The sequence below is a fragment of the Panthera leo genome, chromosome A2, assembly GCF_018350215.1.
Source record: "Panthera leo isolate Ple1 chromosome A2, P.leo_Ple1_pat1.1, whole genome shotgun sequence".
Taxonomy (NCBI): Eukaryota; Metazoa; Chordata; class Mammalia; order Carnivora; family Felidae; genus Panthera; species Panthera leo.
The window spans coordinates 56,675,942-56,702,147 of NC_056680.1; the positions used below are offsets into that span (position 1 = coordinate 56,675,942).

Genomic DNA, 26,206 nt, shown 5'->3' on the forward strand with positions numbered 1-26,206 from the left:
AGTGGAGTCTGGCCCTGGCCGCCCCCCCCGGGGGCCCCCAAAGCCCCAACCCCAACCACACATTCAGCCAGGGGCTCAGCTGAGGAGGGACCGCGCCACCCCTCCTTTGGGGAAGCCAGGACGCAGGGTGCCCTCACCCGAGTCACATCCCCTCTCCTCGTCCTCTGTCCCTTTCCCCACACGGCCACTCCCCACCCCAGCCAGTCTCTGCCCAGCCTCTGCCTGGCCTGGCTCCTGCCTCCCGTCTCCACACCCAGCTCCACACACCTTCCTAAAGCAGGCCACGCACTGACCGACCGGGTCACCCCCTTGCTTGGTCCTGACACTCACTCCCAGCTACTCCTAGGAGCCCTCCGGAGCATGGGGAACCCCCTCCCACACACACAGTCTCAGAGACGGCTGTCCCCCGTCGCTGCCGTCGGTTCCCCGCCCCGGAAAGAAAAGACCCAGCCCGGATGGCAGGCTGGGCTCCCACTCGCGCCTCCTGGACATCCGTGGTGTGCCTTCACGCGGGCCAGCCCGGGGGTGTGGCGAGGACGGCTCTGCCCGCCCACCTCGGCCCTGGACGGAGCCCGGACCATCCCAGCCCTCCCCCACGTGGGCTGTGTGCTTCGGGACTCTGTCCCCTGCAGCGATTCTGAACCTCGCGTCCTGCTGCAGCCATCGCCTCAGTACGGTTCCCAGGGAGCCAGCCGCAGACGTGGGGGTTGCCCTTCCATATAAAAATCTTTAATAAAAATAGCTCTCTTCAGAACCTGTCATAAAACGGAAGTACCAAACTGAAAGTCCTGCCACCTGGGCAGGAGGGAATGAGGCAGGCTGGGAAGGCCACGGAGAACTGCGAGCAGTAGCCGACCCAAAAGGAACGGCTCTAGCTGGTGGCTGACACATGGGACTGTGGGCCGAGTTGACACACTCTCATTTTTCAAGAGGAGGTAGCAGTATATCTTTTTAACGGTAGTCATAAATTGACCTCCCCCCCCCCCCCCCGGGAGTGACAGGAGAAAGCTAAATAAAACGCAAGCACCCAGCTAGCAGCCTGTTTTACACACTCAAGATAAAAATAAGTGGGTTCCTACAAAAGCAAAACATGTGTACAAAAGTGACAGCTGAAGCGCACAGCCTGCCAGGGAGGGACAGGGGCCAGGGTAAGAGAAGGTGGGAGAAGGAGCCCCAGGACTCACAGCGCCAGCCTGCCCGTCTGCAGTCCCGGGACAGCAGAGCCCTGTGGCAAGGGCCAGCGGGGGATGATGGTCCCCTGACAGATTTCCAGACCCTGCACAGGTCCCGGCTCAGCCCTAATACCCCAGAAGTCTTTTGGCCTCTTCACTCTGGGCCTGCAGGGTCTCACTGGCGTACTTCTGGAGGAGTTCCATCTTCTTCCTTCGCACAAGGGCCTCCTCGATCTGTGGACAGCGAGAGTGAAGAGCTCATGTTGGACTCCTCCACAAGCCCTCCGTGCCCTGCTGGAGCTCAGCCAGGAGGGAGATCCCCAGACAGAGGCCATCGAGGAGCCAAACCCCAGAGCCAGCTCCCACTGGAAGCGGAGGAACAACCCTGTTTGTCAGTATCCCCTAAAGTGGACGGGACCCAGCCCCCCGCTGCATGCTGCACCTTACCTACCGGAAGCATAGCGACCAGTGCCAAGTGGTCAGAGTCAGAGCTGCCCTAACGGATAGGAAGGGCGAAGAAAACCCACGAACGCACTCTGTGCAGGCTCCTTTTCCCCGAGTCCCCTGGCACTGGGGAAGCCCCACCTGCAAGGGGAGCAGCTCTCAGCCTCTGTCCTACCTCTTGCTGTGATGGCACTGGGACATGGGCGATGAACTTCTGCTGCCCGTCTTCACCTCCTTTCTCCTGGCTGCCTTCCTCGTCAGACTACAAAACAGAGAACCACCAAAAGGCAGTGAGCCAGAGCCTGTTACACACATGTTGGAACCGCTACAAAACGCACAATTCGGCAGCTATTTAAGAGGAAAAAAACAGGGGTGCCTAGGTGGCTTGGTCAGTTAAGCATCCAACCTGATTTTGGCTCAGGTAATGATCTCTCTGTTTGTAGGATCTAGCCTCACTCGAGCTCCTTGCTGACAGCAATGGAACCTACTTGGGATTCTCTCTCTCTGCTCCTCCCCTGGTCTCTCTTGTGTATGCGAGATAATAAATAAGTAACTAACTAACTAAATAAATAAAGTCTCTCTCACAAAATAAACTTAAAAAATAAATGCCAGGTGTGCCTGGGTGGCTCTGTTGGTGGAGCGTCCGACTTCGGCTCAGGTCATGATCTCAGCTTGTGAGTTTGAGCCCCGTGTCGGGCTCTGTGCTGACAGCTCAGAGCCTGGAGCCTGCTTCGGAGTCTGTGTCTCGCTCTCTCTCTGCCCCTCCCCTGCTCGTGCTCTCTCTCTCTCTGTCTCAAAAATACATAAAACATTAAAATAAACAAATAAAAATAAAAAAATAAAAAATAAAAGGAAAAAAACAAAAGGAATGGGGACGTTCAGTGCTCACACAGAAAGACATGGAGACACCCACTAACTATTTAAAAAAGCCACAAAACACTGTGCAAATGATGCTACCTTTTGAATGAGGAAAGAGAATTAGAAGAGAATCTAGTGACAGCCGTGAGAACCGAGTGCATCTTTGCACCCAGAGAACTAGGGAATCTTTGTTGGTCTTTACACATTCTTTGGTTTTTGAACCTTGTGAATGTTATCTAGTTCTTTAATTAAAATTTAAAAAATTTAATTACCAAATGTACCCAATATGGAAAATGTACCAAATATAGAAAAAAGATCAATTCAGGTCTGCCCACGAGTCAAAAGAGATTGCCAATAACTTCAAGAAATAATGTGGCCTTGGAAATCTGAGGAGAGAGGGCTCCCGTGAGGTGGTGGGGTCCGCTGTTTGCCAGTGTCGGTGCCAGACGCCCTGCACCAGCCTCTGCCCACACCCGCTGACTACTACCTAGCAATACAGAGGAATGAACTCTTGGATTCAACACCTCGGATGGAGCTCAAGGGCACTGTGTTGAGTATAAAGACCATCCTCAAAGGTGGCATACGGTATGCTTCCATTTGTGAAACATCCTCAAAAGGACAGAATTATAGAGACAGGGAACCGACTGGAGTTGGCCACGGGATGGGGGAAGGAAGGAGGCCTGTCAGGGTGCAACACGCGAAGGGAACGGCTCTGTATCTTGACCAAAATGGTGGTTGTACAAATCCACACGTGTGATAAAAGACACACAATGCTATACACTCATTACGCCATCTCTGTTTCCTAGTGTTGACACCGTCCTGTAACTCTGGAAGATGTAACCGTTGGGGCAAACTGGGTGAAGGATATACAGGACCTTCTGTACCACCTTTACAACTTCCTGTAAATTATTTCAAAACTACAAGGAAAAAAACCCACCTTTGGTGGCTCTCCATCGCTCTTCAGATGAAGGCAAACCCTTCTCACCATGGAGCAGGGGCGCCGGCCTGTTCTGCCTTGCCTCCACCCCAGCAGCCCCTTACTGTGCTCCAGCCACACCGGCCCATCCTCTGTCCCTCACACTCCCATGGTGTCTTTCAGTACATATGTTTCCCCCGTTGCTGGAACACTCTTCCCTCACTGCCTCTCCCTTGGTTATTAACTTGTCCTGATCTTCCAGACCTCGGCTGAAGGGTCAGCTCCCAGGGAGAGCCTTCATGGGCTCTCCCTGCACCACATCACTATCGCAGACCGCTGTCACAGCCACTGGTTGCCACTGTCTCTGCTCACCGGACTGTCTCCCCACTGACTCTAAGCTACAAGCAGAGCTTGTCTCCTGCTGTGCCCCTGGCACAGGCCTGGTTCACAGTAGCCACTAATTAAACAAACACCCGCTGAAAGAGCAAATGAATTATTTGCAGCTGAAGAAGACCTTCCTAGGGCTTCAAATGTTTCACTGTCCCCACTGCTGAGCAGCCAGACCTGCATATGAGCCTAACCTCAGGTCCGCCGTACCCTGTGTGATAATGACCAAGTCACTAAACTTCTCAGAGCCTGCTTCCTTGCCACCGATGTCACAGCAAGTTCCTCACCCGGGACCTGACCTATCGCCCACGCACGGGTAATTCCCCTCCCCTTCTCAGTCCAGCAAATCCATTTCATCCCTTCTCGATGTGTCCAGGGAGCAAGGGCTGCATGGCAGGCTCTTCAGAAGAGTCCAGAGCTAGCAGGCTCTGCCTGAGAGGCAGGATCATAGCTCCAACCTCAACCACCACCCTCTGAATAAGGCCCTCTCTGCTCTGGGCTGGTTTCTATCTCTAAAATGGGGTTGTTAAGACTAAACAAGACCTTTTGGCACTGCCACTTAAAAGGAAATGATGAGGGGCCCCTGGGTGGCTCAGTCAGTGTCCAACTTCAGCTCAGGTCATGATTTCACGGTTCATGAGTTCGACCCTGCATCGGGTTCTCTGCTGTCAGCAAAGAGCCTGCTTCAGATCCTTTGTCCCTCTCTCTCTCTGCCCCTCCCCGGCCCGCATGCTCTCTCTCAAAAATAAACAAACATTTCAAAAAAAACTTTTAATAAAAACATCAAAAAATAAAAATAAATGCTGAGGCCTACCCTGCTGACACCTTGATATTAGACTTCTAGCCTCTAGAACTCTGAGGCTAGAAACATCCATTTCTGGTGTTTAAGCCGCCCAATCTGTGGTACCTTGTAATGTATAAGCAACTAATACAATAGATACATAATTAAACCTGAAAACGTGGTAATAATAAAGAAGCGAATAAATAAATAAAAAGAAACGATGGGGACACAGGCTAGAACTCATGGCATCAAATGTGTTTATAAGTCCGACAGCAGTGTATTCAGAAGGGCCTATCTCTACAAAGCAGGTAAGTAATGCTGGGTATAAAGTACAGTTTACCAAGTGCTCTAACAGCCATTCCCTTCTAGAACCCTCCCTGGGATGCTGAGTCCTCACATCCATCTTCCAGCTGAGGAAGCTGAATTCTCAGGGCTGGGCTTTGGCCCCGACCCCCCGCCAATGGGCTGAGGCTTCCTACCATCCCACCCATTCTCCCAAGGCCCAGCCTTCGTGGCTCAGACCAGAGGCAGTGAGCACCGGGGCCCCCCACTGCCCACAGTACCTCTTCCTCGGTGACAGCATAGATGTTGATCTCTTCCTCCTCTTCCTCCTCCTCCTCCTTTTCTCCTCTTGCCAGCCGGGCCTCTCTCTCAGCTTTCCACTTTTCCACCAATCCGGCCCTGACTGGAGAAACAGGAGAGCAGGTGCTGCTTAGTCAGGCCTCTAATCAGCTTTATGTGCAATGCAGGGTGAGGCCCACATGTCCCCTCAGAAGAGGGGAACCCTCCATTCTGCCCTGTGTTTAAGGGCATTCTGCCTTTAAACACTTAGCTGTGTTTAAAGCATATCTGAAAGCTACTTAAATGGGGACCACTTCCCGATTTCAAGAAAACCAACGTGGGAAGGAATCTAGACGATGCATTCTGGGTGGATAGGGGGCAGGTCAGATGTCACTCTTGGGCTTCCCCAACCTGCTGCTTCTGGCCCAATACAGCCCTGACTGCATCATAGATACCGAGCAGACCATTTCCTCAGAAGACCATCAGCAATAAAACCAACCCACTTCTGGTGTAAAGGACATTTTCAAAGGACAGAACAGAAACCAGATGCCATCTATAATGAAACGAAATGCTGGGAGACCTACATTTCTTTTCATATTCCTGTTCCAAAGGCACGATGACACCATCATCTTCATCAAGGTAACCGTAGTATTCAAAATCGATTGCTTTCATGAGCTCAGCGCGTGTCTTTCTTGGAGGGGGAAGAGCTGAAAGAAACAGCACCAGCTCAGCTAAATATCCCACCACAGTCACACCCAAGCCTTCATCCTGGACAACGTTATGTGGCCGTGGAGTGTGCATGCTCAAGAAAATACCATGATGTAGGCACCTCTCTGTACTAGCCAGAGATTTACATTAAGTGGTACAACCCTTTTTAAAACTTTAACCCAATTAGTCTATTTAGAAAAAATTTATACTAATTAAAAACACAAAAACAAAAGCTAGCAAAGCCTAATGGACAGAGATATACATTATTCACAGGGTCGTGAAAGCCTGGAATAACCTAAGGCTCTATGCAAGCTGTAGGATATGTGTAAAATGGGGTATCTGATGACCCCTGTACTGCTCTTACACAAGATGCATTGATAATATAGGAAATGTCATGTTAAATGAAAAAAACAGGATAGGAAAATGTAAGTATATAGATAAGACAAAAGAAACTATAAAAAAACAAAAAAGATAAATGAGAAAGTCCTAAAGAAAATATTTTCAGGGGCACCTGGGTGGCTCAGTTGGTTGAGCGACCAACTTCAGCTCAGGTCATGATCTCACGGTTTGTGAGTTCGAGCCCTGCGTCAGGCTCTGTGCTGACAGCTCAGTGCCTGGAGCCTGTTTCGGATTCTGTGTCTCCCTCTCTCTGCCCCTCCCCTGTTCATGCTCTGTCTCTCTCTGTCTCAGAAATAAACAAACATTAAAAAAAATTTAAAACAAAATTTTTTTTCAGACTAAGGGTTACTATTCAGGATATCTAAGTAATTCTTAAAATCAAAAGGGAGGGCATCTGGCTGGCTCAGTCAGTAGAGTATGCAACTTTTGATCTCAGGGTTGTGAGTTTGAACCCCATACTAGGTGTAGAGATTACTTAAAAATAAAAAATCTTAAAAAAAAAAAATCAAAAGGGAAATGGCAACCCAACAGATAGGTGAAAGAGTAAAAGCTGATCATTTCAGCAGAAAAAGCTCACATGTATAAAAATTTCATTTAGCATGATGCCTGGGTGGCTCAGTCCTGACCTCTGATTTTGGCTCAGGTCACGATCTCACCATTCACTGCTCCACTACTCTTGGTCCCTGACCCGTGACCATGCTGGCTGCACCCAGGACCAGGTTCAGGGCTAAAACCCCTCTGGCTCAGAACGCTGCGTTCCTCCCAGTCAAAGGGAGTGGTTTAAGGGTAGAACTATGATCTGGTCAAAGCCAACTAGATTCAATTCTGGGGGTTTTGCTTAAACTGCTTGGGAGAAAAAAAAATCTCTTGCTGAAGAGGACAAAATGTAAGTTGGTGATAAACCACTTGCTGCCACAAGCAGAGAACTAAACAGAGAAAAAAGTTCACGCAGTGGAAGTCAAAACTGCAACATGGAGGAAATGTGGCCTGGAATCAGCCATTCCTGAAAGCAAACCACCGTGGGCTTCTCAGTTATGTGAGCCAATAAATTCACTCTCCTGCCTAAACTGAATTGGGGTTAAGCCAAGTGTCACTCACACTGATGAAATTCAGCTTATGAAATAAGCACGTAAGTGCATTAAAAAAGACCTGGAAGGGAACGTAACAAACAGATAATAATGATTACCAGTTATCCAGGGGCACGGGGAAGGGGGGTGGTACCCAGGGGAGAGTACTTTTGAATATACTCATGAAGACTGACTTATATACCTTCTCATTTAAAAAAAAAAATCTACAACTGGAATAAATAATAAATTTAGAAAAATTATTTTTCTAAAAATAATGACCTCAATATAGGTGCCCCCCCAACATATGAATTTTTTCTTCTTAAATTATCAGCTTTGATTCTTTGACCAATCTGTTGGGTTGTCATTTCCCTTTAAAAACTAGATGGAAATATGTCCCAATAGGTCAACAATTGTCATCTACAGATGGGAAAATATGGGCAGTTGTTTTTCTGATTTTCTGTATGTTACCACTTCTCTGTAATAAAACTATATTATTTTCACAATGAACAGCATGATACTTACACTTTGAATTATTTTTTAAAGTTTTTTTAAGATTTTTTTTTTTTTTTTTTTACAATTTTATATTTAAGTAACCTCTACACCCAACGTGGAGTTCAAACTCACAACCTCAAGATCAAGAGTCACATGCTCCACCGACTGAGCCAGCCAGGTAACCCTTGAATTAATTTTAAGTGGTGTTAATAACGCATGCAAAACCAGTTTGGGCATAATTAATTTAAAATTAAGCAGGGCTTGGGGCACTGAGGTGGCTCAGTCGGTTAAGTGTCTGATTTCGGCTCACGTCATAATCTCACGGTCTGTGGGTTCCAGCCCCGCATTGGGCTCTCTACTGTTAGCACAGAGCCTGCTTTGGATCCTCTGCACCCTCCTCTCTCTGCCCTTCCCCTGCCAGTTCTCTATCTCTCAAAATAAATAAACAAACTTAAAAAAAAAAAAAAAAAAAACAGGGCTGAATACAGATAGAATTATAAATATATTTTTAACATTTATTTATTTTTGAGAGAAAGAGACAGAGCACAAGTGGGGGAGGGGCAGAGAGATTAGGGAGACACAGAATCTGAAGCAGGCTCCAGGTTCTGGGCTGTCAGCATAGAGCCCAACTTGGGGCTCGAACTCACAAACCAGAAGATCATGACCAGAGCAGAAGTCGGATGCTTAACCGACTGAGCCACCCAGGCGCCCCTAGAGTTATATATTTTCTTTTCTAAATTTTTTTTAATGTTTATTTATTTTTGAGACAGAGAGAAACAGAGCATGAGTTGGGGGAGGAACAGAGCGAGAGGGAGACACAGAATCTGAGGCTGGTTCTAGGCTGTCAGCACAGAGCCTGACACAGGGCTCGAACCCACCAACCGTGAGATCATGACCTGAGCCGAAGTCGGACATTCAAACCGACTGGGCCACCAGGCGCCCCTAGAATTATATTTTTAAAAGAAAAACTGACTGGAAGGAAATAGAGAAGAACTCCAACAGTGGTGAGAATATTGCTGTCATTCTTCTCTGCTATTCACATTTTTTTCTATAATATTTAGACTACTTTCTTAAAAGGCAAAATTAAAATCCACAAACACCCCAGGCTAATGGTTTCCAATTGCATTTTGGAAGGCCAAGGTTTGGCTGAAGCTCCCCACGGCCACGGAGGGAAAAGGCAGGACAGGTGAGGGGACCAGCCCTGAATTCGCATAGACCAGTTCCCCATTACTCCATTTATACCTACTGGGGTTCGGTCCAAGCTTTTGTTCTTTGGCTAGGGTTTTTTCAGCTAACAAGTAACTGAAACATGAGCCCATTTCAATGAACATCAGAGCCTGCCCTGATAGTTCGAGGAAACTTCAAATCGGAAACTTGTCATTCAGACTGAGAGACTGGCATGTGAGAATTTGGCGCCAGTCAATTCTGGATTCGCTCCCAACCCCGACTGCATGCCTTGGGTCGGTGACTTCAACTCCTGGTATTTAAAGTTTCTCATTTAAAATGGGGGAACAGTAATTCTGACACTACTACTGTGCAGCTGAGAAACAATGCAGGAGGAGCACCTAGCATACAGATCTGTTAGGATGACTACCAACAATTAGAGGCTAAGACCTTCACAAACATTAGCAGTCACTTACGTTCTTTTTCAAATAGCTCTCTAACACCAGGCAAATCTTTGGCTGCTCCAAAGTACTTGTAACCTCGATTTCCGGGGACTTCTTTCCCTTCATGATCCAGCATTTTAGGGCCAACTTTCTTATTGGGAAGGAAAAAGAGAAAATGAATCTGATCCTTTAACCCACTATTTCCATGTTTGCAAATATATTTTAAGATAATAACACTAATTGTGGGAAAATACTGATGTACACGGAAAAACATTTGGGCACTTTTTTTTGTAAATTAAAATCAACCTAAATACCTAACAGTAAGAGGATGATTTATGTAAATTATAGCACTGTCATGGATGGAATATATTCTATAGCTTAAAGATAATGATTCTTATGAAACTCCTATACTGCCTTGGGAAAACACTTATAACATGAGGTAAGTGACAAAAGCTCACAACACAACTGCAAACAACCTAAATGACGAGCAGTAGAAGACAAATGAGATACATCCTGAAAACGGAATTCTACCCATTAAAAATGATGATGTCAACAACTACATGTAGTATGGTGACCCTGAGCCAGGTCTATAGGACTATAAAAGGATATTGTTGGGAAAATCTATGAAACAGTCAAGTACTTTACATAAAATGACTGTACCAAAGTGTCTTACACTTGATAATTCTACCACGGTTATGTAAGAGAACATTCTTCCTCTTGGAAAATACACACAGGGGTGCCTCGGTGGCTCAGTCAGTCGAGCGTTCAACTCTTGATTTCAGCTCAAGTCATGATTGCAGGGTCATGGGATAAAGCCCCATGATGGGCTCTGCATGGAGCATGGATCCTGCTTGAGATTCTCTCTCTCTCTCTCTCTCTCTCTCTCTCTCTCTCTCTCTCTCTGTCTCTCTCTCACCTTCTGCCCCTCTCCCCCATTTGCATTCTCTCTCTCTAATAAGAAAATAACAAAAATAAGAAAGAGAGAAAATATACACAAGAGATACTAAGTATTAAGGGATAAAGAAGCATAATGTATTAAGGTACACACAGAAAATGACAAAGTAAACACAGGAAAAAAGCCAAAATTTGGTAAATGTGTATGAAGGGTATATAAGAATTCTCTGTACTAATTTTGCAACTTTCTCAAAAATTTGCTTTTTTTTTTTTTTTAATGTTTATTTGTTTTTGAGAGAGAGAGGGAGCGAGCGAGTAGGAAAGGGGCAGAGAAGGTGAGACAGAGAATCCCAACGCGGGGCTTGAAACACAAATCGCGAGATCATGACCTGAGCCAAGTACAGGAGTTGGACACTAAACCGAATGAGCCACCCAGGCACCCCTCAAAAATGCTTTTTAAAATGATGAGGGGCGGGGCGCCTGGGTGGCTCAGTCGGTTAAGCGGCCGACTTCGGCTCAGGTCATGATCTCGCGGTCCGTGAGTTTGAGCCCCGCGTCGGGCTCTGTGCTGACAGCTCAGAGCCTGGAGCCTGTTTCAGATTCTATGTCTCCCTCTCTCTGACCCTCCCCTGTTCATGCTCTGTCTCTCCCTGTCTCAAAAATAAATAAAACGTTAAAAAAAAAAAAAATTAAAATGATGAGGGGCATGTGGCTCTTCATCTCAGGGTCATGAGTTCAAGCTCCACATTGGGCATAGAGCCTACTTAAAAATAAACAAATAAAAATAAAAATAAAATGATGATATAAATGACTATTGACATGCAAGTATGCTCCTGAAACACTGTTAAGTGAACAAAGCATATAGTTACAATAAAAAACAATTTCCGTAAAAATAAACATATATATACATAGAAAAAATGCTAGAAAGGTTAAATAGAAAATGTCAGTAGTAGTTATTTCTGTGTAGTAGAAAACTATATAACATTCTGTATCATTCATAGAATATAACAAATTTTTTAATATTTTACAATTTTTATGATTTTTTATTTTATATTTTCTTCCTTTTTTCTTTTTTTTTGCATAAAACTCTGTAGTATCTACACAGGCAATGTTACTATTTTGGAAAGAAACAAATCCTACAACCAAAGTTGTATACACAGTGAGTGTGATCTCAATCGTGGCACTCACAGGAAAACAACAGATGGAACTATTCAAGTAGTTTCATCCAGGTAATGCCATCCTGACTGAATGCTATCCTGCTTCTTTATACTTTTCTGAACTTGATAAATGTACTACTTTTCTTTTTTAATGTGGCAAAATACACATAACAAAATTTACCATCTTAACCTTTTTTTTTTAAGTTTATTTATTTATGAGAGAGAGAGACAGACAGACAGCATGAGTGGGGGTGGGGCAGAGACAGAGGGAGACACAGAATCTAAAGCAGGCTCCAGGCTCTGACCTGTCAGCACAGAGCCCGACGCAGGGCTTGAACTCACAAACTGCAAGATCATGATCTGAGCCTAAGTCGGATGCTTAACTGACTGAGCCACCCAGGCGCCCCAGCATCTTAACCTTTTTTTAAAAGTTTATTTGCTTATTTTGAGAGAGGGAGAGAGAGAGAGTGTGCAGCGTGCATGCACAAGTGGGGGGAGGAGCAGAGAGAGGGAGACAGAATTCCAAGCAGTTCTGCAGTACCAGCGAAGAGCCCAACACAGGGCTCAAACCCACAAACCATGAGATCATGACCCGAGCCAAAATCCAGAGCCAGGTACTCAACCAACTGAGCCACCCAGGCACCACCCATCTTAACCATTTTTGGTGGACAATTCAGTGATACTAAATACATTCATAATATTATATAACCCTCACCACCATTAATCTGCAGAACTCGTCTCATCTTGTGAAACTAAAATTTTAAATGTATTACTTTTACACATAGAAAATGGAAATAAAACTGTTAAGCATTAAAAAAAATTCAAGAAAAATATTGAAAGATTAATGTGAATTGCACCAAAAATTTGTAAAATAAACTTGACCAAGGAGGTGAAAGACCTGTACTCTGAAAACTGTAAAACACTCACGAAAAAAATTGAAGATGACAAATGAAATGGAAAGCTCTTCCATGCTCATGTACTGGGAGAATTAATATTGTTAAGATGTCCATATTACCTAATGCAATCTGCAGATTTAATGCAATCCCTATCAAAATACCAGCAGCACTTTCCAAAAAACTAGAACACATAATGCTAAAACTTGTATAGAACAACAAAGACCCCAAACAGCCAAAGCAATCTTGAGAAAGAAAAACAAAGCTGAATTCCAGATTTCAAGATATACTACAAAACTGTAATAATCCAAATAGTATGGCAGTGACACAAACACAGACACACAGGTCAACGGAACACAAGACAGAGCCCAGAAATAAACCTAGAATTATATGGCCAATCAATGCACAACAAAGGAAGCAAGAATATGCAATGGGAAGACAGTCTCCTCAAAAACAGTGCTGGGAAAACTGGAGAGCTACATGCAAAAGAATGAAACTGGACTACTTTCTTTTTTTTTTTTTTTTTTAATTTTTTTTTTTTTCAACGTTTTTTATTTATTTTTGGGACAGAGAGAGACAGAGCATGAACGGGGGAGGGGCAGAGAGAGAGGGAGACACAGAATCGGAAACAGGCTCCAGGTTCCGAGCCATCAGCCCAGAGCCTGACGCGGGGCTCGAACTCACGGACCGCGAGATCGTGACCTGGCTGAAGTCGGACGCTTAACCGACTGCGCCACCCAGGCGCCCCGAAACTGGACTACTTTCTAACACCATACCCAAAAAGAAACTCCAAATGGATTAAAGACCTAAACGTGACACTTGAAACCATAAATACACTAGAAGAGAGCACAGGCACTAAATTCTCTGACATCGGCCATACCAACACTTTTCTAGATATGTCTCCTAAGGCAAGGGAAACAAAAGCAAAAATAAACTATTGTGACTACATCAAAATAAATAGCTTCTACAGAACAAAGAAAATAATAAAACAAAAAGACAACCTATTAATTAGGAGAATATATTTACAAAGGATATATCCAATAAGAGATTAATATCCAAAATATAAAAGAACTTCTACAACTCAACACCAAGAAACAAATAATCCAATTAAAAAATGGGCAGATGACATGAACATTTTTCCAAAGGCAAAGATGGCCAACAGACACATTGAAAAGATGCTCTACATCACTCATCATTAGGAAAATGCAAATCAAAACTACGAGATATCCTGTCAGAATGGCTTAGTATCAAAAACACAAGAAACAACAAGTGTTGGCATGGCAAGGATGTGGAATAAAAGGAACCTCACGCACTGTTGGTGGGAATGCAAACTGGTACAGCCACTGTGGAAAACAGTATGGAGGTTCCTCAAAATTAAAAACAGAATTACCATATGATCCAATAATTCCACTACTGGGTATTTGCCTAAAGAAAAATGAAAAACACTGATTCTAAAAGATAAAATGCACTCCTAATACTGTAGCATTATTCACAATAACCAAGATATGGAAGCAACTCAACTGTTCATGGATTGATGAATGGATAAAGAAGACGTAGTGTGTGGGGCACCTGGGTGGCTCAGTCGGTTAAGCAACCAACCTCAGCTCGGGTCATGATCTCACAGTTTGTGGGTTTGAGCCCCATGTCGGGCTCTGTGCTGACAGCTCAGGGCCTGGAGCCTGGAGCCTGGAGCCAACTCTGTGTCTCCCTCTCTCTGCACCTCCCCTGCTTGTGCTCTGTCTCTCTCTGACTCTCAAAAAATAATGTTAGTAAGAAAAATTAAAAAAAAAAAAAAAAGATGTGGGGTGTGTATGCGTGTATAATGGAACACTCAGCCATAAAAAGAGTGAGATTGGGGAACGTGGGTGGCTCAGTTGGTTAATCATCTGACTCTTGATTTCGGCTCAGGTCATGATCTCACAGAATGTGAGATCAAGCCCCATGTCAGGCTCTGCACTGACAGCGCAGAGCCTGCTTAGGATTCTCTCCATCCTTCTCTCTCTGCCCCTCCCCCACGCTCTCTCTCTCAAAATAAATAATACACATTTTTTAAATATTTTTATTCTTTTAAATAATCTCTACACCCAACGTGGGGCTCAAACTCACAACCCCAAGATCAAGAGCGGCATGTTCCTCTGACTGAGCCAGCCAGGTGCTCCAGGACCATGGTCATTTTAAACAAGAGGCCAGAGGCGCCTGGCTGGCTCCATTGGTTGAGCCTAAGACTTCGGCTCAGGTCACAATCTCACGGTTTGTGAGTTTGAGCCCCACATTGTGCTCTCTGCTGTCAGAGCAGAGCCTGCTTCAGAAACTCTGTCTCCCTTTCTCTCTGCCCCTCCCCTACTCGCACTCTCTCTCAAAAATTAATAAACATTTAAAAATAAATAAATAAACGAACAAACAAGAGGCCCAGAGAGATTAAGTGGCTTACTCAAGAACATCTGGACAGTAAACTGAGGGGCCCTATCTGCTCTGATGGCTGTGCTATGGGGTGTTTAAGAATTATCCTACCATGGAGCGCCTGGGTGGCTCAGTCGGTTAAGCGTCCGACTTCGGCCCAGGTCATGATCTCACAGTTTGTGAGTTCAAGCCCCACGTCAGGCTCTGTGCTGGCTGTGTGGAGCCTGGAGCCTGCTTCAGATTCTGTCTCCCTCTCTCTCTGCCCCTCCCCTGCTCGCTGTCTCTCTCTCTCTCAAAAATAAACATTAAGGGGCACCTGGGTGGCTCAGTCGGTTAAGCATCCAACTTTGGCTCAGGTCATGATCTCACTGTTTGTGAGTTCGAGCCCCGCGTCGGACTCTGTGCTGACAGCTCAGAGCCTGGAGCTTGCTTCACGTTCTGTGTCTCCCTCTCTCTCTGCCCCTTCCCTGCTCATGCTATGTCTCTTTCTGTCCCAAAAATAAACATTAAAAAAAAATAAAAATTAAAAAATTAAAAAAAAAAAAAAAAAAAAAAAAGAATTATCCTCCCTACCTTTCCCATGTTTCCTGTCCACATTTAACAGGCATTCTTCAAAGCTTCTTTCATTCCTCAAGTACCTACTCCATGACCAGCATGGGCTGGGAGCTGCAGCGGATGCAAAGTTACCCAGCCTGCCAAAACGCTTACCCGCAAGATCCACTGGCACAGTGGCTTACTTACTCCATAATCAGGACCACCCAACTCCTTTATGCGGACTTCCCAGTGTCCTTTCTCTCTTAGCAGTTTGTTAATTTCATCATTCAGGTCCCGAATTCGGAATTCACCTAAACCAGCTGGAAAACAAAAACATTAACATTGTTTCTTCAAAATAGCACTCAATGTTATACCCTAATAATAAATGTCAATACCTACAAAGGTATGCGGGACAAAAACACTCATTTAAATTTATAAGAAAAACCATCACACCCAAATAAAGGAAATGGCAAGGATTATGAACCGAGTCCCCACCAGCACAGGGGAAAAAAATTCTTGAGGAAAACCTTCATCATCATTAGCAACTGAAGAAATATAAACTGAAGCAATCCTACTGTTCCATTTATGCAACTATTAAAATACTTTGGTGGTGGGGGCACCTGGCATCCAACGCCAGCAAATATGCAGCGAGGCTGACATAAGCACCGGGACTGGGAGAATTCTGTGTTGGTTTCACCCTTTCAGGAAAGCAATGTTTTGTTATATGGGAACATCTTTTGGCAAAGACTATACTCTGAGAATGAAGCCTAAGGGACTCATTTTAAAAATTTTTTTTTAATGTTTATTTATTTTTGAGACAGAGAGAGACAGAGCATGAACGGGGGAGGGTCGGAGAGAGGGAGACACAGAATCCGAAACAGGCTCCAGGCTCTGAGCTGTCAGCACAGAGTCTGACGTGGGGCTCAAACTCACTGACCGTGAGATCATGACCTGACCCGAAGTCGGCCGCCTAACCGACTGAGCCACCCAGGCGCCCCCTAAGGGACTCATTTAAAGGAATATGCACAAGAGAGTTTGCAGAGGTGTTGTCTCCCACGCCAAGAGCAGCTGGAGCATCCCACCACAAAGGAAGGGAAATGGCTAATGAACCTTGATATGTTGAAACAAAGTATCACGTGGCTGTTGCAAGGGAGTAACCTCCCTCCCCCTTCTCCACTGAATGGCTTTTATACCACTGTCAAAAGTCAACTGACCACATGTGTGGCTCTATTTCTTACTCTCTTCCATTGGTCTATCTTTCACCACTACCCACCCCATTATCTGGAATACAGTAGCTTTATATAAAATCTTAAAGTTAGGTGGTATGAATGCTACAATCTTGTTCTTTTTCAAAATTATTTTGGCTATCCTAGTTCCTTTGACTTTCCATTTAAAATGTAGAAAAAATCTGGCAACCTATATAAAAAAAAAAAATCCCATCGGGATTTTGATTGTGGTAGTATTTGAAAAGACCAAGAATTGACATCACTACTAGGTTTGGGTCTTGCCATCCACGAATGCCGTGTACCTCTCCACTTACTTAGGTCTTCTCTGATTTCCTTCATCAATGTTTTAGTTTTAAGCAAACAGACCACACATACATTTTGTTAGATGTATGCCTAAGTATTTCTTCTGTTTTGGTGCTTTTGTAAATAGCCCTTTTTGCAAATGTTCTATTACCAATTTTTCAGTGCTGGTTTATAACAACAGAATTGATTTGTGTGTACTGTCCTTTCTACTCTGTAACCTTGCTAACCTCACTTACTCACTTTAGAAAGCTTCCCATAAGATTTCTTGGGATCGTCTACACGGAAAATGACATAGTTTGAGAAGAGAATTGTATTTCTTCCTTTCCAATCTGTGTGCCTTTTATTTCCTTTCCTTGCTTTACTGCACAGACTAGGAATTCCAGTACGACCTTGAATATAAGCGGTAAGAATTTCTGCCTCGTCCTTGCTCTTAGGAGGAAAGCATTCAACCTTTGCCATTAAGTACGATGCTGGCTATAGGTTTTTTGGGAGAAGTGTTTTATCTGGGTGAAAAAAATTCCCTCTTATTCCCAGTTAGCAGAGAGTTTTTACCATGAGTGGATGTTAAATTTTGCCAAAAATTTTTTCCATCATCTACTGAGATGATCTCTACTAAAGATCATCTAGAGAGGCTTCTCTACTTTAGAATGATGATACAGTGAATTATATTCATTTCTGAATACTGAATCAGACATGTACACCAAGGATAAATCTCACTTGGTTGTGATGTGTTATCCTTTTTATAAATTACTGGATTTGGTTTGCTAATATTCTATTGAAGATTTCTACACTCATGAGGAATATTAGTTGGAAATTTTACGTGTAATGTCTTTTTCTGATTATAGTATCATGGTAATGCTAATAGTCAAACTTCTAAAATGAAGGAGGAAGTGTTCCTTCCTCTTCAATTTTCTGGAAGAAACTGTGTTGAATTGGTATTTTTTCTTCCTTAAATGTTAGGTAGAACTTACCTGTGAAGCCATCTGGGTCTGGAGTTTTCTTTGCTGGAAGGCTTTAACTATGAATTCAATTTCTTTAACAGATACAGGGGCATCTGACTGCCTCGGTCAGTAGAGCATGCAACTCTTGATCTTGGGGTCATGGGTTTGAGCCCCATGCTGGGCATGGAGTTTACTTAAAAAAAAAAAAAAATTCTTGATTTCTTTAATAGACATAGGAATGCTCAGGTTTCAATTTCATCTTGAACAATGTTTCTAAACAGTGGCACTACTGACATTTTGAGTCAAATAATTCTTTGCAGGATACACTGTAAGATGCTTAGTGGCTTCCCTGGCTTTAACCACTAGATGCCAGTAGCACCCCAAGTTATAAAAATCAAAGTTTCTCCAGATACTGACAAATGTCCCCTGGAGGGGCAAAACTGCCCCTGGGTAAGAACTAATTCTCTTTAAGTTTCTGTCTTTCAAGGACTGGTCGGTTTCATCTGAGTTGATGAATTACAGGCATAACATTGTCTGTAACATTCCCTTATTAACCTTCTAATGTCTGGAGAGTCTGTAGTAATATTCCCAGTGTCATTCCTCGTGCTTGTAATTTTTTTAAGTTTGCTTGTTTGTTGGCTTGTTTATTTATGTAATCTCTATACCCAACGTGGGGCTCGAACTCATGACCCTGAGCTCAAGAGTCACGTGCTCTACTGACTGAGCAAACCAGACACCCCTAGATGTTCCTAATTTGTATCTTCTTTTTTTCTTGGTCAGTCTAATTTTATTGACCTTTTTATTTATTTAATTTTCTTTTTTTTTGAAGTTTATTTATTTTGAGAGACATAAAGAGTGAGCAGGGGACGGGTGGGAGGAGGGGAGAGACAGAGAGAGAGAGAGACAGAGAGAGAGACAGAGAGAGAGAGTCCCAAGCAGGCTCTGCTGCACTGATAGTTCAATGTGGGGCTCAAATTCATGAACTGTGACCTCATGACCTGAGCCAAAACCAAGAATCAGACACTTAACCGACTGAGTCACCCAGGCATCACTTACTGATATTTTTAAAGAACCAGGTTTTAGGGGCGTTGGGTTGAACGACTCTGGCTTAGGTCATGATCTCACAGTTACTGAGTTCGAGCCCCACACTGGCTCTGTGCTAACGGCTCAGAGCCTGGAGCCTGCTTCGGATTCTGTGTCTCCCTCTCTCTCTGTACCTCCCCTGCTCACGTGCTCTCTCTCTCTTAAGAATAAATAAACATTAAAAAAATTTTTTAAATAAAAAATAAAAGAGTAAAGCCTCGGTGAGGCTTTAAAAAAAAAAAAAAAGAACCAGCTTTTGACTTTTCTCTCTTCATCTTCCATTTTCAGTTTCATCGATATCTGCTCTTACCTTTATTATTTTCTTCCTTCTGCTTACTTAGGGTTTGGTTTACTCTTCTTTTCTAGTTTCTTAGCGTAGAAGTTTAGATCATTGATTTGAGACCTTTCTTATTTTCTATTATTTTAATACAAAAAAAGAACATCCCCCTCCAAAATTGTTTTTGTCCCTTAAATTCTGATATTATGTTTTCATTTTCATTTACTTCAAAATATTTTCGAATATCCTTGCAGTTTGCTCTTAGACACATGAGTTGCTTAGATACATGCTGCTTAATTTCCAAATATTTAGGAATTTTCTAGGTGTCTTTCCGTTACGGATTTCTACATTAATTCTGTTATAATCAGAGAACATACTTTGTAAGATTTCAATTATTTTAAATTTGCTAACATTTGTCTTATAACCCAGAACATGTTCTATTTTCGTGACTATTCTAGATGCTCTTAAAAAAAGAAAGCATTCTGGGATGCCTGGGTGGCTTAGTCGGTTAAGCGTCCGACTCTTGATTTCGGCTCAGGTCACGATCTCACCGGTGGTTGGTAAGTTTGAGCCCCGCTTTGGTCTCCAGACTGATACTGCGGAGCCTGCTTAGGATTCTCTCTCCCTCTCTCTCTGCTCCTCCCATCTGGCTCTCTCTCTCAAAAAAATAAAATAAAATAAAAAATAATAAAACTTTTAAAAAATGTTTTTTTTGCTAGGTGGAATGTTCTAGAAGTGTCCAATTGACTCATACTATTATTCAGTTCTTCTATGTCCTTAATGATCTTCTATCTACTTGTTTTACTGATTATTGAAAGAGAAGTGTTGAAATCCCCAAGTCTAATGGTGGATTTGAGAATCAACACTGCAGGGGTACCTGGGTGGCTCAAGTGGTTGAGTGTCCAACTCTTGGCTTTGGCCCAGGTCATGATCTCATGGTTCTGTGGGGTCGAGCTCCATGCTGTCAGCATGGAGCCTGCTTGGGATTCTCTCTCTCCCTCTCTCTGCCCCTACCCCCCTCGTACATGCATGCACTCTCTCTCAAAATAAGTAAAACTTAAAAAAAAAAAAAACAAAAAAAACACTGTAAAAGACAAATTAGCTTACCATTCTGAATTTGAGCCACTTTTTTAGAGATCTCTCCAATGATCTGTGAAAAAAAGAAAAGGTAATATTCTCATGACTTTTGATTATGTCTGAAAGCACAGAAAACATATAATTCAAAATTAGTAATTAAAAATACTTAGAATTCTGGTAAAGAATCACTGAGAGAATAAGAAACAATCAGAATACAAATCAAAACCACAATGAGGTATCACCTTACACCTGTCAGAATGGCTAGAATTAAAAAGACAAGAAGTAAGTGTTGGTGAGAATGTAGAAAAAAGAGAACCCTCGTGCACTGTAGGTAGAAATGTAAATTGGTACAGCCACCATGGAAAACATGGAGGTTCCAAAAAAAAATGAAAAATAGAAATACTATATGATCCAATAATTCCACTCCTGGGTATTTACCCAAAGAAAATGAAAACACTAATTTGAAAGATACATGTTAACTGCAGTATTATTTACAATACCCAAGATATGTAAGCAACCCAAGTGTCCTTGGACAGTTGAATGGATAAGAAAGATGTGTTACACATATACAACGGAACACTACTCAGCCATAAAAAAGAATGAGATCTTGCCATTTTCAACAACATGGATGGACCTAGAGGGTATTATGCTAAGTGAAATGAGCCAGACAGATTTCACTTACATGTGGACTCTAAAAAGCAAATCAAATCAATTAACAAACAAAAAAGCAGAAACAGACCCATAAAGACAGAGAACAAACTGATGACTGCCAAAGGGGAAGGAGGTGGGGGATGGGCATAATAATGGGTGAAGGGGAGTGGGAGATACAGGCTTCCAGTTATGGATTGATAACTCACGGTGGCGGGGGGTGGGGAGGTGCAGTGGAGTTCAGCATAGGAAATATAGTCAATGGTATTATAATAGCATTTATGGTAATAGATAGTAGCTACACTTGTGGGATCACCATGTTGTATACCTGAAACTAATGTAACATTCTGTGTCAACTGTACTTCAATAAAAAAAAGAAACAATCAGAGACTTGTTACTTCTACTAAGACCAGATTCACCCAGAACATACTTGTCGTCTCCACTTTTCAGCTTTGGGTAGCTCAGTACATTCTGAGGCAAGGAAGGGTCTTCTTTCCTATGAAGAAGAAAATACACATGTTGCCACTGTACTAGTTACAAGCTCTGTGCAGCATTCACAACTGATTCAGCCCTGAAGACTAAATGTCTAGTGGTCTAAACACTCTTGAAGTTTCAGTTCCAAATGATCTCCATCAAGCCTTATATCTCACACTACAGTTTCCACTTGGAAACAACTATACGAGGGCTGCCCGGGTGGCTCAGTCAATTGAGCATCTGACTCTTGATTTCAGGTCAGGTCATGATCTCACGGTTCATGGGACAGAGCCCTGCAATGGGCCCTGTGCTAAGAGGGTGGAGCCTGCTTGGGATTCTCCCTCTCCCCCTGCCCCACTTGCGCATGCACTGTCTCTCTCTTAAAATAAATAAATAAATTTTTAAAAAAAGGAAACAACTATACATGCAAAAACATACATACATTGCACTGTATCTGGTACAGTGAACCACTGGAAACAACTTAAAAGTTCAATAATAGAGAGATGACTAAGTAAGCTAGGTTATATTCACTTCATGGAATATTCGTATTATCTTAAGAAATAATGTCTATCGGGGCGCCTGGGTGGCTCAGTCGGTTAAGCATCCAACTTCAGCTCAGGTCATGATCTCACGGTCTGTGGGTTCAAGCCCCGCGTCAGCTCTGTGCTTGCAGCTCAGAGCCTGGAGCCTGTTTCAGATTCTGTGTCTCCCTCTTTCTCGGACCCTCCCCTGTTTATGCTCTCTCTCTCTCTGTCTCAAAAATAAATAAATGTTAAAATTAAAAAAAAAAAAAAAAAAAGAAAAAAGAAATAATGTCTATCGGACACCTGGGTGGTTCAGTCAGTCATGATCTCATGGTTCATGATTTCGAGCCCTCTATCAGGCTCTGCACTAATGGTGTGGAGGCTGCTTGGGATTCTCTCTCTCTCTCTCTCTCTCTCTCTCACTCTCTCTCTCTCTTCTCTCTCTCTCTCCTTCTCTCTCTGTCCCTCCCCTACTTGCTCTCTCTCTCTCTCAAAATAAAGAAACTTAAAAAAAAAGAAATATCTACAATATTCAGAACATACATAAACGTGTATGTGTACACATGCATGTGTGTGTGAGCATGTGTGTTTAATTTCTTTTTTTTTTAATTTTTTTTAACGTTTATTTATTTTTGAGAGAGGGAGATAGACAGAGTGTGAGTGGGGGAGGGGCAGAGAGAGGGGGAGACACAGAATCGGAAGCAGGCTCCAGGCTCTGGGCTGTCAGCACAGAGCCCAACGCGGGGCTCAAACTCACAGACTGTGAGATCATGACCTGAGCCGAAGTCGGACACTTAACCGACTGAGCCACCCAGGCGCCCCTGTGTGTTTAATTTCTATAAAATAAAACAAAAATATTGAAAGAATGCTGCCTATTATCCCTGACCTGGTTGAGTCTCCATGAGTCGAGATCATTTACTGGTATCAGCTTAGAGCTCCTCTCCATAGCACATTCCATTTTCTATTATTCACTATTAGACAGAGCTGGGATAATATGGAAAGCCAATTATCATAATACAGAGGAAATGGAAGCAGCTAGATCATCAATCACACTGCCCCAGCTACAGAGAGAGACACCTAGAATTCAAATGTATAGACTCCTAAGAGTGCCAGTGGCTATAGACAAGAAATTGGAAGTCTCGTCTGCTCAGGAGAGAGTTTTACCACATTTATTCTTAACGATTTACAATTCATGAAGATTTACACCAACCTTCACTTTTCCCTCTTCCAGTTGAGCTTGGCGAAATCTTGCTAAGGCCGTCCTATCAGAAACAGAGAAGAATCCATTAGATACCGCTCACAGACTTCTTATCACTCAAGTTCCTAGATGACGTAGATCTGCTCATGACCATATTTAACATCAGCCATTCATGAACATTATTCATAAATAGATTATAATAATTATTCTTCATAAAAAGAGAGCATACATGAGCATGCACAAGAGATTAAGACACCAAAGAGAAGTTATGGGTTTCCGTGTCCCGACAGTGGAACTTAAAAAGCCATGGGTGTTCCTGAACACCCAAATCTCTATTTTACTTACACTGTGTGTAAAGACCGTGGGAAACTCTCCTGATCAGACCACTTGGTGAGCAACACATCCGGATGCTAAAAGACTAGCATCATGGGGTGCCTAGTTGTCACTCTCATAGCCCCTGTACCATCCCCAACTAAACTAGTGTTTATCCAGTATAAGTTCTGGGGAGTTGTCAGAAAACACTAGTAGGGAAAACAAACATCGAACACAGGCATACTATTTTAACACACGTAGAGAAAGAAAAATACGAAAGAACCAAACACAAAAAGAGCTCCATGGTGATAATTAAGTCCCTTAAATTTACAGACAAAACTGAATTGATACTTACATGGCCTTTTCTGCATTTCGGGCCTAAAAGGAGACAGAAGGGGAGAAAAATGCCCATGTTTAAAATACTCTTTTTTCACATACTTTTAGAGAAAAGTATCAAAAGGACAGTCACAAGCATAATGTTTGAACTAGTATCCCAAAAGAAAAAAAAGAAAGAAAAGAAAACCAAAAGAAAAAATAATCAAAAGACGTCCAAATCCTGTGACTTTACCCACGCTGCTCCCTCCACCTAAAATCTTCACTCCTCCACTGTCCCTCCCCACCCTTTGGATCTGACTCTTATCCATCCTTCAAAATGTATCACCGGTGTCATCGCCATCCCAGAAAGTTCATCTGTGGCCCCTTCTTCCCAACTGGGCTGCTACCTTTTGTGTGGGTTTGTAACTACCATGGTCCTTTCCACTCAGCATCCCAACTGTCTGTTTCCAGCCAGCAGAACTTGAAGAAAAGACTGGCTTTTCCAAAAGGAGTTTTATGTAACTACTGTCACACAAGTGTCAAGTCCACTGTCCCTGAAACACTGTCAAGCACAGAACATGTTTTCTGGGTTGTAGTTTAAGTAGAAAGAGTACTTGCTAAGTCAGGGACTTGAACTTTACTCTCAACTCTTCCACTCACCATCCCGGAGAAGTAGTCTCTCAGATTCCCCACCTTTACAACAGGGATCATACCTCTTATCTCCTAGAGATGTCATGAAGACTTAAGAGATAAACACATAAAAACATCAGGTATGCAGCTTCTAGAGCCTCAGCAAAAGTTAAGTTCAACGTAAGTCTCCTTCCTGGCCTTCTGCTACAATGGACACAGCAACAAACTTGGCAAAAGCTTGGCGGATACGTGAACACATTACCAACTAAGGATAAAACAAAGCAGCTCTCCCAAGGGAAGCCATCACCTTGAAGGCTGAGGCAGTGTCCTACCTATTTTACTAAATCCTAGAGATTCTAGATATTTAATTTAGTGTTTCTCAATGTTTACTGCATGCTTAAAACACCGCGGTAGGTGCTCGTTGGAACTTCCACACCAAACAATGAATCAATGTGATACGGGCAGGTACCCAGGGTAACGTAAGCCCACTCATATATGAATGTGTGATGGTGACAGGGATATAAAATACCCAACAACTCCTGTACCCAAAAATATCTAGGCCCAGGGATTCTTCTCCCCTACTAGGGAATAGGCAGAAGGATTCCCTATGTTTGTTAGAGTTCAGAAATGACGAGCCTCAAGGCTGAGCAGGGCAGTATGAAGCAGTAATTTGGGATATAGTCTCCCACAGAAAGGTCTGATTCCAGCCCAAGAAGGTTTCTTCCCTTCTTGGGATCTTGGGCTCATTAATCTACAAGAGCTTGCAATACATCTTCTATAACCTCATTACTGCGTGTTGTGCTTCTTATGCGGGCTTCGCTTAATGAAAATATGGTAACTAACATGTATGAGCATCTTCTTTGTACCAGCGCTAGGTGCATTCTCACACTGACATGTCGGGTGTGCTTCCTGAACCAATGGAAAAGCCAACAAACCACTCCAGACCACAGAGATCATACCCTCTGTGGTAGTAACACTACGCCATCCATTCAATCGTTACTGAACACCTACAACGTGTCACACCCCTAAGAAAGCCACTATTAGACACTAAGAAAGCAATGTTGAAAAGACCGACCCCCGTGAAGTTTACATCTTGCGGGGGAGATGGAGAAGAGAAGAGACATAAATCAAATAACCCAGAAACATACTGTCACCCCCGCTGCTCATCCCCCGTATGGGACCTGGGGACAAACAAGTGGGCCCACGCCAGGCACCGTGACTCGCTGCCGGTCCTTGCGCCTCTCTTAGTTTTCCCGGGCGATAAGATAAGGCGCTTCATCGAGATTACAACAGTGCTGGAGACGGTAACTCCGCTCTCCGAGGTTCCCATTTCCCACCCCAAATTCTGACAGCTGAAGAGAGGAGGAAGAGAACCCAAGTTACAGGTAGACAAGGAGCCTGAAGCCTGCAGTGATGCCCGGCTGCACCCCTCCACCACGAGCGACCGAATAGGGCTGGGAGCCCTCACTGCGCGCCCGCTCGCCCCCTCCACCACGCACCCACCCAACTCACCATGGTGGCAGTGAGGGCGCCGCCCTCGGGCCGCGCGGCCCCAGCCCCGGGAGCTTCACTGACTCGGGCGAGGCCGACCCCGGCGGGAACTGAAACACTCTAGCTGGCCGCACCACCGATTTTTCTGTCGGAAGGACAAACGGGATGGACCGGAAGTTGGGGGCCGGAAGCGAAAATGGTTCTCTACTAGAGGAGGAAGAGGAAACGCAAAAGCGCTCTTGTAGGACTGCCTTCCCTAGGCGTTCGGGCGTCGCACTGACACGCGCGTACGAAGACTGGGGGCGTTGGCAAATTGCGCCTGCGTAGTGAGACTGACGTGTCTTAGACTCCGCTCCCGACGTCTGGTTTCGCTCTCGCGATAACAAGTGCAAATTTTCTTGCGTTAACTATTGCTACTGCGGAAGCGGAGGACACCG

The 26,206-nt window shown here is 43.7% G+C and overlaps 1 protein-coding gene across 1 annotated transcript; it reads right to left on the reverse strand.

Moving 5' to 3' along the window:
- Positions 1–682: 682 nt before the first annotated feature.
- ISY1 (ISY1 splicing factor homolog) lies at positions 683–26,206 on the reverse strand. Its single transcript, XM_042912108.1, has 11 exons — positions 25,791–26,206; positions 23,689–23,711; positions 23,034–23,085; positions 21,256–21,321; positions 20,208–20,250; positions 15,478–15,590; positions 9,426–9,543; positions 5,704–5,826; positions 5,122–5,243; positions 1,792–1,878; positions 683–1,406 (listed from the first exon to the last, which is right to left on the reverse strand). Exons 1-11 carry the CDS (start codon positions 25,791–25,793, stop codon positions 1,299–1,301), a joined length of 858 nt encoding a protein of 285 aa, XP_042768042.1. The 5' UTR covers positions 25,794–26,206; the 3' UTR covers positions 683–1,298.

What these genes read in the sequence shown, in the direction of transcription:
- ISY1 (XM_042912108.1), bottom strand. An exon ending in CGAAATGCAGAAAAGGCCAT is followed by an intron (nt 23,086 to 23,688) that starts GTAAGTATCAAT and finishes TGTTTCTGATAG; the next exon opens with GACGGCCTTAGCAAGATTTC. An exon ending in ATGCTGTCACCGAGGAAGAG is followed by an intron (nt 1,879 to 5,121) that starts GTACTGTGGGCA and finishes TCTGTTTTGTAG; the next exon opens with TCTGACGAGGAAGGCAGCCA.